This window comes from Palaemon carinicauda, chromosome 1, assembly GCF_036898095.1.
Source record: "Palaemon carinicauda isolate YSFRI2023 chromosome 1, ASM3689809v2, whole genome shotgun sequence".
NCBI classification, from domain to species: Eukaryota; Metazoa; Arthropoda; class Malacostraca; order Decapoda; family Palaemonidae; genus Palaemon; species Palaemon carinicauda.
The window spans coordinates 272,661,755-272,676,605 of NC_090725.1; the positions used below are offsets into that span (position 1 = coordinate 272,661,755).

Sequence of the window (14,851 nt, forward strand, 5' to 3'; positions counted from 1 at the left end):
CAACACGGTGCCTGATAACTGGCACTTCCCAGGTGTTTATAGCTTTTAACATATTTCCAGATCTGAGCTTTGATTTTATTGTGCCTTTGATTCTTTGCATGTATTCTCTTCTAATGTTTTCCTTCATCTGTTGGTGTTTTATTGTTTCTCCTTCTATTACCCCGAGGTATTTGTAGCAAGCTTCGTCTCTGCCTTTGATGACATTTCCATCTGGCAGCTTTATCCCTTCTGTCTTTGTTACTTTTCTTCTCTCCATGTTAACTAGGGCACATGTTTATATTCCAAACTTCATCTTGATGTCTCTTGATATTATTCTTAATGTCTGGATTAGCATGCCTATTTCCTTAGTATCTTTTGCGAACAGCTTGATGTCATCCATTGACATCAGGTGGTTTATTCTGTTGCCTCCTTTCTTTAGTTGGTATCCAATTTCAGTCTTTTCTGGCACTCTTGTCATGGGGATCATAGCCACTAAGAACAGTAGTCGTAATAGTGAATCCGCTCCTGATGTTAACCTCTGCAAGCCGTTTTCCAAACATGCAAGTAACGTTTTACAGTTTTCCATTATATTCTTGAGGAAGTTGATAGTGCTATCCTCTGCACCATATATCTTTAAACATTCAATAAACCATGGGTGTGGTATTATTTCGATGACTTTCTTGTATTCTATCCATGTCATACTCGGGTTGCTTTTTCTTCTCTTGCTATTCTTCATTACCATTTTGTCTATTAGTAACTTTTCTTTTGTACCTCTGCATTTCCTTTTGCATCCTTTTTTGCTGGCTGAGAATGGTATTTGTTTTATCCAGGTAGATTTTCATCCTTTCACTGATGATGCTTGTTAGCAGCTTCTACATTATTAGTCTATAGTTGCTTGCTATGTTACCTTTATTTTTGTATTTTTTTGAATTAGACAAGTCCTTCCTGTGGTCATCCATTCAGGTTCTTGGTGGTTTTGAATACAGTGCTGGACTTGATTTGTCATTCTTGTATGTAGGGCTCTGAAGTTTTTAAGCCACTAACCCTGACCTTCATCAGGGCCTGTGGCTTTCCAGTTTGGAGTTTTCTTCAGCTGGTTTCTTATAACCTCTGTTGTGATATCAGAGCACCTTTGTTTAACTCTTCCATCTTCATTACTTTTAATATCCTGTAGTCATTTTGCTCATATATTGTGGGCTATTGGGTCATTCCATATGCCTTCCCAGAACTGCTTGGTTGGTTCTGCTTCTGGGTTATCTTGATGGTTATCTTCGCCTTTTAGTTGGTGGTATAGGAATTTCTAGTTGGTTTCGAAGAGTTTGTTCTACTGATATCCTTTGTTTCTATTCTGATATCTGTAGATATTCTGTACCCTGGCCTTTATTCTTTGCTTTATATCTTCTTTTATGTTGTAAGGCCCTTTCTCTGTACTTTGCATTTCTCATTCAGTTCCTTCCGTATCCTGCTGTTTATCAGCCTGTTTTCTGCCATTTCTTCTAACAGCTCTGATGGTTCTTCCCTGGGTGTCAACACCCTTTGTATTTCTTCTGTATCAGTAACAAACCATATGCGTACGAACCATATAGTGTGAATCGGTCTTTACACGTTGAAATCAGAAAACACAACTGCATACCGTTATTTTTGCAATGATAGTTTATGGTCATAATCAAAAGTCTTTGATCCCAATAACATATTTGTTTTCAAACTCCACCCATCTCATGTTATGGTGCTTAACACGTTTTCTTCTATTATAATGGCAGCAAGAGTATTATACTTGATGTGGCGAGTCAGGTAAAAAAAAAAAAAAAAAAAAAAAAAAAAAAAAAAAAAATTCTCTGGAGCTTTAGGCTATCCTAGTTTTATATTTTCATGATGAACCAAATAATTGGAATCTGATACTTGATAATGATAACTATACTTGGCAGTTCAGGTTATTTATCATCATATATTCCATTGAAATCTGTAACTGCTAATGGACAACGATACTTCTGATTTGTGAACATAAAATCTTAGGGAGCAAAAGTAATTACCATTTACATACGAAGAGAGATTATCCAAACCCCAAAAATAGAAAAAAAGTATGTAAAATTTACTGCAGATATTACAAAATACACATATTCCGTATACAGTGTGTTATACTAGAACGCACTGGGGAAGGAAAAACAAATTAGTTAGCTTTCGAATTGACCATATACTTTCCTCTCCATTGTAAGAAGGAAGATGGTCTTTTCAAAATACCTTTAGCGACTTGAAAGTTTCAGTTACAGAATTAAATCTAGATTTAACTAGGCAAAATTAAATATTAACAGCTAATTAAAGGAAAAGGCATTAATAAAGATAATAATAAAAAGAGAAATGTGCGCAGGGAGACAAGGTAAATAGCAATGAATAAAAGTGACTCAAATATGTACAAGAACGCTTTTAACACATCAAATATTCAGGTATGCTATACTCATCTACCTTTCCGAAAATAAACTTGGGCTCAAGTTATTAAGGTAAACTAAATGTATATAACATGACCAGTTACAGAAATCGTGTCCAGAGATATGTATAATCGCGGAAGAAGATTATCGAGCGAGATGTCTCAAGTTTTCAAACTTAAACTTTGCCTGAAAAAAGTGAGCATACCCATTAACTAAAAAATAATATTTTCTCTAAATAATTGAATGAATCCTGGATATTTGACGGTTAAAGAAACTGTCGATACTTCACATTCATGGGCTTACTTATCTTATAGTGGTAAACCCGATATTCAAACCACGGCCCCTTCTTGGTATTCTCATCAGAGCGCTTGCCGTCACTTGAATGCCGGGAGATTAAGAGCGATTTGAAACAGCCGCACAGACGCTCTCGCACGTATTACGCAAGCATACAAGCATACAAAGGATTTAAAAGAACGGCGACAAGCATTTAGGCTATTATCTGTCCAACAACACAGGGGCATTAGCATTGTGGACCCGACTGGGAAAAGGGGGTATTGTGAAACTATCTAAATATACAGAGGATATTCTATTGTAAGAAAAAGAAATGGGCGTGCACAGGACTCATAATGAGAATATCAGATAATAGATGGACAAGAAGAATAACAGAATGTGTCCCTAGAGATTGCAAACGGAGCAGGGGAAGGAAGAGAAGATGATGGTTTGACAAGCTAAGAAATATTTGCGGGTATAAACTGGCATAGAAAGGGCATAACCAGACGTGAGTGGAAGGACATGTCTAAGCTCTTTGTAATGCAGTGAAATAGCTCTGCATGTTTGGTTATGTCTGATGAAACTATTTTACATGCAAGAACACATATTGTCAAGTTGTATCAAAAAAAAAAAAAAAAAAAAACATGAAAAATTATCAAGGACTCGAGGACAGGAATATATTTTATACTCGACAAAGGTTACTTGCCTCTTTTGAGATTCTCCTCTTTTAGAAAGGCGTAGGAAGTAATACAAGCCCTTTCATCTTGTAATAAAATTGGGGAAAAGAATGATTTAAGTAATTTCTCTCCGGATTAAAATGGAGGAACTATTTCTTCTTTCTACTCTTCCCACACAAGATTATACAAGAATAAATTTTGTAATACAAGATTAATGTACTCCCTTTCTTTCTCAATAAATAGATTAATACCCTCTCTTTCTTTCTCCCCTCGCCTCTGTTCTAAACACAGGTGGTCCCAGCGTATCCTTTTAAGGCCCCTAAATAAGCGTCCAGAGTACACCATCCCTCGGCTACCCGAGATGCAGCAAGAAACTAATGGGATTTGACAACTGGGCGACGCGTGGCATTAAGGGCCCCAAACGTACCCATGTTCCAGTGATTGCTTCTGCCAGCTTGTTACCTGAGCAATATCTGATCATACGCATGCGCAGTCTCTAATAATGGTACCCCTCTACCTTAGATTTGCTCGCGGCTGCCCTAAGGAAGCGTACATAATTGCAACATTGCATGATATCAGCAAAGCTATGATTCAACAGACTTAATCCCACATTTGCCAGTAAAGGATTAGCATGCAATAAGACATTAGGTGAGTAATAGTCGGATCTCAATGTCTGTTTTGAAGGCAATTATCCTCTTTTTATTCCTTGAGTTCTACTGCAAAAGTAACTCAGAAGATTCTGCAAGGGAGATAGAGGAAGTCCAGCAGCGAGTTGACGACTTAAGCCTTAATAATGAACGGCTAAACCATTCTTTTTAAGCGACGATTTCACAGATAACAACTCATCTCTGCTTCTTTATGGGCTTAACACTGTTACTCTAATCGCCAGTACAATGATAAAAATTCATGTCTAAGTATTATTATTATTATTATTATTATTATTATTATTATTATTATTATTATTATTATTATCATTATTATTATTATTATTATTATTAGCCAAGCTACAATCCTAGTTGGAAAAGCAAGATGCCATAAGCCCAAGGGTTCCAACAGGGAAAAAATAACCCAGTGAGGAAAAGAAACAAGGAAATAAATAAACGATATAAGAAGTAATTAAGAATTGAAAATTAAAGTATAGGAACATGTGCAAGAGCTAAGCGAGATTATTTCTGAATGTCTTTCCAACTCGACATTGCCAATTTCACAACCCCATATCAATGCCTGCCACCTTCCCTTTGAGAATATTCCCATTTATAACTCTGGCATGTAACATGTCCCTCACCAAACACATATTTAGATTTAGCCCTCAAGCTGAATCGCTGAACCAGATGGTTTTTTTTTTCAATGAAAAATACTGGACTTGAGCTCCTGAAATGAGTAAATTCATCTCGGCATTGCGCCTGTCGCTTTATTTTATTTTTTTATACGAGATTGTTTTCTACCTATTGTTGCCCGGAGCTGAACATATTCCCCGTGTATTCATTTCTCAAATCCATCTGCTACTTGTGCCAAACGTCCTATTTTAGAGACACTGATGACCAGGTGCCTAAAGGAGACAAGGGCTTGCTTCAGAAGTCGCAGGAGTGGTTGAGATTGAACATCCGTCAAACCGAGATTTGATTTATGTCACAGAGGCCCTTAGGGAAAGGCGCGTCTTTCCAGCTGTTTTTCTTCTTTTTTTCGCGTCGTTTTCTAAGAAAGTCTTTTCGTTCTTGTGTTCCAGCTTTTCAGTGTAAGTCACTTCTTATATTTCATCTAGCATTTGTGTGTCTATTTCCCAAACCAATAATAGTGTAAAAAGGTTAAAAGCTATACGATCGAACGGGAAATATTCATTACCAAAAACTATTCCATATACCTGTAGCAATGATACTAACATTTAAATCAGTTCCAATCATAAACTTCGATAGCACTAGTGTCTAATAACTTATGAATATTCATTCATGAATCAATAGTTAAATTGAATTTTAATGAGAATCATTAGGTTACAAATTGTAATTGAGGAAATGAACTTCTAATTCAGTGAATGATGAATTCTCTATGTTGAGGATATACGCCTACATATATGCATTACATGAATATAAAAGTGTATAATATATATATATATATATATATATATATATATATATATATATATATATATATATGTATATATGTATATATATATATATATATATGAATATAATATATACATATATATATATATATATATATATGTATATGCATATATATATATACTTATCATATATATATATATATATATATATATATATATATATATACATATATATATATATATATATATATATATATATATATATGTAATGTATATGAATATATATATACACACACACATATATATATATATATATATATATATATATATATATATATATATATATATATATATATACTATATATATATATAAAACATATACACACGTATATGTATATGATATATATATATATATATATATATATATATATATATATATATATATATATATATATATATATATATATATATATATATATATATGTATATATATATTATATATATATATGTATAATATATTTATATATATATATATATATAAATACATATATATATATATATATATATATATATATATATATATATATATATATTCAAAATGTTCCTTTGTATAAGGAAAAAGGTGATGGAAGAGACTAAACAATTAATTAACAATGACTTACTTAACATATCAGGAGATTGGGACAACAACAAAGGAAGTAAAAGCGTAAGATGTATAAAATGGTTAATGTTTGCACGATACACAGGTTAAGGATTGCAAAGAAAACCTGCAGAAACTAAGGAAAGAAACGAAAATGTGAGCATGAGTAAACTATGAGGGTAATGAGAACCACAAAGATATGGTAGTAAATACGAACATAAGCAAAAAAGTATGGAAAACTTGATTCGTATATGTACTTTGGACAAAAAGTAATAATTGATATAACTACGAAATAAATGAATCCCTGAGAGTATTCTATGTGTGTGTATGTCGAAAATTCCGAAAAGAATTGGAGGGTGTAAGGAAACCAAGATTGGAATACAGTATATGAATAGGGACGATTGAGTCTGTTCTCCTCAATGGTAGCGGCGAGAGCATACTTAATACAAGTGAAAGAAAGAAGTATAACTTGTCGAAATGAATTGCTGGTTTGGTGTAATTATCAATGTACTGATACTAGATGTTGGTGATGTCATGAAATATATGCAGTCTACGCGCAAGAAAGGATGGACAATAATGATTTGAGATCACTCAAAAGTCATGTGGAAAGATTGGAGGAATCTTCATCAGTGTATGGATTATGAAAGTGTTAGTATGGATTAAGAGTTTCAGAGGTAATAGAGAGAAAGGGCCTCAAAGTGTGTGTTATACGTGAAAGTCAATCTGCAAAATATGTGAAATGGTTCCGCGTAGGTGCAAGAAGTGGCTGATGTTGAAAGAGTATTTTGCACAGGGAATTCATCCATATGTCAGGCGTTTTTTATTGTTCTAAAGTTGGAACTTCTCTCTGATTTTTTGCTTTAAAACTCTGAGCATGATTGTCGTCAAGTAAAAATCTGGAATATTGCACAACAACACACAAGTTTAATATTTAGCAAACATCCAAGAAAAATAATTTTAGGTATCCAAGCTTTCGCCACCGTCCAGCTGATTTCGGCTTTAACGTATTCGACAGAACCGAACATACTATCTATTCTAAAATGGCCACTATAATAAGAAAGAGAACACCAAAAGAAAGGTTACACAACTGTAGTGTGTAGGATTACTTTACCAAGGCTCGAGCCACAACTGCGTTCATCTGGAAGATGATCCACAAAAAAATGTCTTGCATTCTTTTTTTTATACGTGCACTGGTTGTTAAGTGACGATTGATGAGCAAAGAGGGCGATAATTGCTCACGAAAAAGGCTGTGGAGGCAAATGACGAAGCACGATTGACCTCGGCAGGTTTATGCTAATGTGGGGTTTGGACTCAAGTATCTAACCCTAATTGTAGGAGCAGGTGGAACAGAGACAAAAATCATTGGTTTTAGCGGACGTGATGGTATTTTTGGGACTATGCCTTCTTTCTTTTCTAAATATATTCTATCTAATTGAATTCATTAATTATCTTGATGTACCATGATAAGGAAGGTCATAAAATCTTCCAAATTTATGTGTGTGAATGTGAAATTCGCCAGTTGTGAATATTATTTTGGCAGTATTGTGAAGTGCTTACTATAAAATATCTGTTATGGTCGTATACAATCATAAACTTCGTTAGAGGGTGAAATAAGCTAGCTATTAACAGAGAAATAACCGATACCCCTTTTAATATTTTAGAGAGTATTTCCGATTAAATTTCAAACATTGGGCATCATCTTTATTTTACCTATTACTTGTTTGCCATTTTCTAAAGTTTCAGCGTCATTCTTTTGATCTGAGCTAGATTTTTTTTTTCACTCTTCTGATTATATCAAATCATCTGTTTTTATGTCTAGATAAAATAAGGCGATCCTTTAGAATTATTTTGTCCTTCCGTTAGCCCGAATTTGCGATACGATTTGCTTGCTCATGAAGTATCTTGTCCTAATCTACCACTTGAAGAAATCGTATGATTTTTATTCTGTTTTCCCTCTGAAAGGGAAAAAATTTAACAAGATTAATGGCATATGTCTGAAGTGATGTTGGAGAAGGCATGGCATTTAACCAACTATTGCCACCAGTGTCACGGGTAATAAAAAACAGGCAAACGAACACAATAAATAGCGAGACTAGGGGCAATGAATTCCGATACGTTATGATAAACGACTCAAAGTCTTAAGCATGGAACTCTACTAACAGCTTTCTTAAGCCTCAAACCAGAATAGACTCTAGCATTCTTAAGAATCGTGACGAGAAAAAGGCGGAAACAGTCTCAAGGTCCAGTCCAGACACCCGAGGATATTCCTTGAAATATTAACACAGCCACCTCATAATTCCTTGTATTCTTTCAACAACTTTGCTGGTATTCGGTAAGGAGAGTTTGCACTTCGTTTTGTAAACTTTAATATTTTATACCGCTTAGTTTTTAACGTCGTCTATGGGCCGGATAATTAGATACAAAATTTCGAAATATTGTATTTTACTTGTAATTAAAGAATGATTTTTTTTCAGACTGGTTAAGCAGCATTTCAGGAAATTTACAGATTGTGAACGCAAAACTAATATTCACCGTTTTGCAATTTGATCGTATTACTTTTGCACTAATGGAAATTTCTCCTTTTTATCTTTATGTTTTACAGTTTGTTGCATTAAAACATTTATTGAGATTGCCATCAAAATCACTGACCCAAGGTTTTTCAAAGGGTTCAAGTATTTTTATTTTTATCCGCTGCACATCGTGCGGACTTCATGGGACAAGGCGCGACTTCAAAACAGCTAATTAGGCAATTATAATGCTACAAATATGCCAATAAAAAAAAAAAACTCCATGATAGTTACCTCATCAGAAATAGGTGAAGGTCAACTTAAAATGCATCGAAGACTACAATCTATGACACATACGGAAAAAAATATGACGATTTGAATAGGAAATGTTTTCGATGGATGAGATATACAGTTAGATCATAATATTTAAATGATTCCATGTTGCAGATCCAATTATATTTATTCTTGTAAGTCTTCTCACAGCATCATTTGTTTCGCTTCCTAACGTTCCTGTTTCGCTTTGCCCATCCCGCAGACTGCGACATTGCACCCTTGCACTCTCTCTGTCTATATATAAAACTGTAATGCAAATGTGTATATAATATCTTCACTTAAAGTGTTCGACTTTTACCACGGCCCCTAATAAAGCTTCAGCACCGTCAAACCTGCCCCTAAGGGTCAGATTGATTGACTGATTGATTGATTGATTGATTTGAGGTTTTCTGACATCCTGGCATCTAAGGTTATTGACGCCGATATCGTTTATTGTAAAAATAAAAAATAAATAAAAGAATATTCAATTAAAACCATAAAAGGAAAGGTGTTATTTCAAAAGTTAATATATCTTTCAGAAGACCTGCTTCTGAAATAAAGCTAAAAATACCACTAGCATGGTAGGACACATCAGGTCCAAGAATCTTGGCAAGGATGAACCTGCCATCCTCACTTTAAGCCTCAAACAGATATCTATTTTTTACTACTGCATGTGGGGCATTCGGTCAACAAATGCCTCACTGTCAATGGTACCAAACAGTCGTTGGAATACGGTTGATGTTGGCCAGGCAGCAAAAACTCATGTGTCAGCCGAGTGTGACCAATGCACAGACGACAAAGAGTAGTCTCCCACTTTCGGGGATCCCGTTATTCCTCCAAGGAGATATAACATTACTTATTTCTTTCATCTTATTTTCAAGTAAACCATCCTAATGCTGTTGCCAATTATTATAAATAAAATTCTTAATTGCAGAATGGGATACCTTCTCGGTAGCAACTCAGCTGCAGCATTCATGGCCAGTGAATCTGCCTTTCATTTCCAAACACACCTACTTGTGCCGGAACCCAACAAAATCGAACTGTTACATCTTTCATACCAGTAATTAAAAGTCACTCTAAAATCTTTAAAACTAAAGGGTTATTAGAATTAAAAACTTCTAAAGCTTGTAGGGCACTTCTTGCATCAATAAAAATGGTAAAATTGCCCTCGTCTAGTAACACTATTTTCTCGATAGCAGTTAGTATGCCGTATAGTTCGGCCGTAAATATGGAAGCTGTTAGAGGAAGTGCACCTCTACAATTAAAAGCATTACTATATACTCCAAATCCAATGCAAGCATCGGATTTGGAGCCATCAGTATATATAAAAGTCGATTCCTTATGTTCTGCACCATGTTTCATATAAGAGACCTGGCTTCTATGGCAGTCATATTCTTTTTAACTCCAATAGAATACTTACAGAAAGATACCTCTGGTAATTTCCATGGAGGCGTTGATGATACCTTAAATGGAAGCACCTTCCTTCTAACAGCATCAAGACTGTCTATAGGTTGTTTCAACCGAAAACCATAAGGTTGAGGGGATTTTGGGTGCATCTCAAATTAAGTTGAGTGCTTTACAAAGCTTGCAGTCTGACAGGCTAAAGAATTAGGAAGTCTTTGCAACCTAAACCGATACCAAATAATAGAAGACTTTCGGTAAAGGTCTACCTAAGGGTCAGAAAAATGCAATGACCTTGGAAGTAGAGGTGATGAATAGATGTAGGGAAGGTATGTCTTTTACCACCATGGCCTGAATGTTTCATGTGAATTAGAGCACTGTACAGTACCTCCAGGAAAGTGAAGCCAGCATTCATGCTGCCATAAGTACAAGTGCCCCTCACAGCCCTTGCAGTGCTAAGTATGTGGAATTAGTGAGGAATAAGGCAGTGATTAATGTGGAGAATGTCCTGTTCATATGAATTCAAGATTAGCACTGACCAGGCATAGCAGTAAACTCTTAACTTACCCAGGAAAAATTAAATTCCCACTTCAGACAATTGAAGTATAGTATCTGAGCAGCTGAGGACCTAAGGTCGAGCACTAGAGAAAATCTCTTAGCTATGTCACCTACTACAGTACTTCAAGAGCTGGCATGAGATGGGTTAATTATTTCCAACAGATATTTTCAAACCACGAGGAAGTGGAAGCTGTCCTTGAAGGTCTGAAGCATTAACAGCAAAAAGGGGTACAAGCTAAAGTAAAGGTGGAATATGGAAGGCACAGGTTAGTACATCCAGTAATTGATACACACACAGTACGTATACTCTAATTACTGTATCTAAATGTCTCTTACTTGCACTTGTATTTTCAATCTGTTTTGTGTACATATTTGAAAGAAATATTCATAACATATACCTAATTCAGGTATGCAAATTGCTAAAACGTTTTCAGGTACTGTATTGGAATGTAGCAGTTAATAACTGGAATATATTCTATTGTCTTACATTTTTTTCTGGGAGATGCCAACGTGCACTACCTTCGCCAAAGAAGAACGCTGTGCTCCCTAGTTTTATGGCAGCCAAGGACAGGTAAACTAACAGCTCATACAGTATTTTATTTCTCTGATTACTTAAATGATAATATTCTAATGACCTATAAAACTACTTTTATTTCTCCTTTACCCTTTATCCCATAAATCATGTGTTGCACATGTCTTTGTCCTTTGTTTCCCAAGATGCACCTTGATCTTGATATTGTGTGGGCAGACCATGGTTCAACTTAAATCAACGTACACTTTAGCACCAAACTTCTTACCAGTATCTTGGATGAACAAGTGACCTCGTTTCTAAATTGGCTCCATCATTGTTTCTTGTTGGCGATTGAGCAGTACCTGAAGCAGCTAAGATTGAATTTCAAGGACCTTCTATGCCTTGACAAAGCTCTCACACATCCACAATATGAACAGGTTTTCCATGACAATGTGAAAGTGGTGTTCTTTCTTCCAAACACCACATCACATATCCAGACAACAAACCAGGGAATCATTAAGAACTCTAAAATCCCATTACAGTAAAAGATGAGAATGCCAGACATCAATCAGCCATGGATAATAATCTTGACATGAAATTCTTGCAATATTGGACAAGTTACACTATCTATAACTACCTCTTTGTGTTAGAAGAATCTTTCAAGGGCATGAAGTCACTGACATTATACACCGGCTGGAAACGTTTTTGACACGATTGTGTGTAGGATTTCAAGGGCTTCAGTCTTGACAATGCCTTCAATGAGACGACGAGGAAGATTTTGGCACTGGAATAAGAGTGTAGACACGGATAGTTTCCAGAATAGGGAATTGTTTGAAGGGCATGATGCCGAGCTGATGAGGGAAGACCTAGAGGAGCTGTTAAGCAAGAAAGACGACAAAAAGACGATGAAGTGATATCACTTTCAATTGGTTGGGGCAGAGGCCACAGTAGCTGAAGCAATTGAAAAATAATACCAACAGATGTATCCGTCCATGGTAAGTGCCCTCAAGTTCATGCAAGTTATGGATGAAGCTTGTTCTTCATATATAAACATAATGGAGGAAATTTGCAAGAGAAGGAACCGTTTCCCAACACTACATTCTTCAGCCTTACGACACACACACCCCACCCCCACCACCTCCAGCCACTGAATTCTCTCGACCTTCGAACCTAGTCTAACCCCAGTAGAAATTCATAGTAGTCATGATAATGGTGATGTAGACGAACAACCACCTCATCACAAAGAACAATTAAGCATTTTCAAGTATTTTTACAATCAAGATAAATCGCTGTTTTGTTGCAGTGAGTCAAGAGATCTACATAGTCCTCTATTTTTCTTTAGCATCATACCCGTATGGGTAAGACCACGTGCTGACATATATACAGCTTTAATTGCATCAACCAACGTTGTATGCTGCATTATATAATATAAAATATGCTAAGGATTGCCAATTTTGTGGAACGCATGTCCTGTTAATTGATGCTACCATGGAGAATAATAATAGAAATAATAAATCTTGTAATAGAAAACAGTGAAATATATTTCTAATAATTAATGGAAAGGGGTTCCATCTAAGCGAGTCTTCTGGTTGATTACTTCTCACGGTCTGACACGGGATATTCAAACTTCATGGGACTGTTCCCAGGAATGTATATTTTTTTCCTTTTTAGCTTAGACGCCTATCACCACAACAGGTAACAATTGGATTTCTATCTATGCATTTCTATCACTGTTTTTCTTGCTTTTTTTTTTTTTTGGCTTAGGCGCCTATCACTACAATAGGTAAGATTTAGATTTCTATCTATGCATTTCTATCACTGTTTTTCTTGCTTGAATTTGCCGTTTAAAGAATCATTAGAACCATTCCTTATCACAAAACCCAATAAAGATGAGAGAGAGAGAGAGAGAGAGAGAGAGAGAGAGAGAGACTTAGTTCTAGCATTTCTTCTAAGTTCTAAGCCGACGTGAATATTGCGCTGGCTTACGTACCACACCACGTTTTGTCAAGATAAAATATTTCTAGTGGTAGCCATTAACTGAAAGGCACATCCTCCCTCCATTCGAATAGCACCAAGCTCCTCTTATCTTCCCACCAAGAAAGTTCTGTTGAAGCCCGTGAGAAATTTGATGGGTGGATATGACTTAAGCTACTATTTTATGGCGTACTGAATCCTTCCTGGCCCATAAGTTTACTGCAACACATATGGCCCAGTGTGTGTGTGTGTGTGTGTGTGTGTGTGAGTGTAAGTTCGTACATGTATATATGTGCGAGTATGGGTGTGTACGTTTGTGTGTGTAAGTGCCACATCTTTGCGTATACGTATGCAATGAAGAAGCCAAGCAGGTTCATCAGAGTCAAAAGAAGAAGGCATCCCGCTGGGAGGGCGTCTGTGGACAAGGACTTAGGCTATGTAAGGAGCGAGAGAGAAAGATAAGGCGAGCTTCTTACTGCTACCTTTTGCACATTGAAAGGATATAACCTTTCCCCCCTCTCCATCTCCTGGCCCCCACCGGCCAAGTACTTCTCTCTCACGCCACTTTTCAACGAGGGATCAAAAGCCCTGATACATTCGCACAGAAGTACCACTAAAAGGCCTCGTTACAACTGGGTAGGTGTGGCCATCAGAGGAACATATCCCAGGTGTGACCAATTGCACCGACGGTTATGAGGAGTCTGAGTGATGCCCCCTAACAACACTTAGGGCACCCCTAGGGGTTTCATGGGGGTCGGGGGTCAAGAGAGGATTTGGGCGCGTGGGTGGTTGAGATTATGGATTAAAGAAGGGAGGCGTGAAGAGGCGAACAAAGCTATACGTGGGCCTACGGAATGGTTAAGTTTTAAACTATAATCATAGGTACGCTGTGGTTCATATCTAAAATAATGTGTCCATGAAGTCAGTACGCAATTTAAATCAATTTTTACATTGCAAATCTACTTTAAAAATGAAACGAAATGAAACAAACAAAACGCTACAGATGAAAACGTCTTAACTGCAAAATGCTACAACGCGCTTGATGACATAAATGAAAAGGAATTAACATTGAACAACGCTACAGTAGTGAAAATAAACGTGGTATAGTCACACTAATGCGTTTGCGGATCGAGACATCGGAGCATTATGTGGTGCCAATTTTGTTTCAACAATAGGAAACTTTTTAAGATGAGACCATATGTTAAAGAAAAAATAAAGATAAGGTTGATAGCGGGCTAACACTAACTACAATAATTGAATTTAAAATTAACTATTCATTCTCTACCACTATATTCAAATGGTGTCTCAATTTTTCTTTCTTTCAAGAATTATTTTTAGAACTATTTAGAAGAAAACAGTTACTGAGGTTTCCTCAATGGCTTCTTTCACACGCCCCTCCATATGTTTTCAATGGCGGAGACATAGCAATCCTACACTGCTTCGCTTTTAGAAAGACTGACAGACAGACATGACAGGACAGACAGGATAGTTTCGGCGACTTTCGGCAAAAGAACAAAACAATAAATACTCTTATTGTTTC

General features: G+C 36.1%; 1 protein-coding gene across 1 annotated transcript; it reads right to left on the minus strand.

Annotated features, from left to right (window-relative positions):
• Positions 1–274: 274 nt before the first annotated feature.
• LOC137639167 (uncharacterized) lies at positions 275–721 on the minus strand. The gene has a single exon (XM_068371464.1). It carries the CDS (start codon positions 719–721, stop codon positions 275–277), a length of 447 nt encoding a protein of 148 aa, XP_068227565.1.
• Positions 722–14,851: the final 14,130 nt, after the last annotated feature.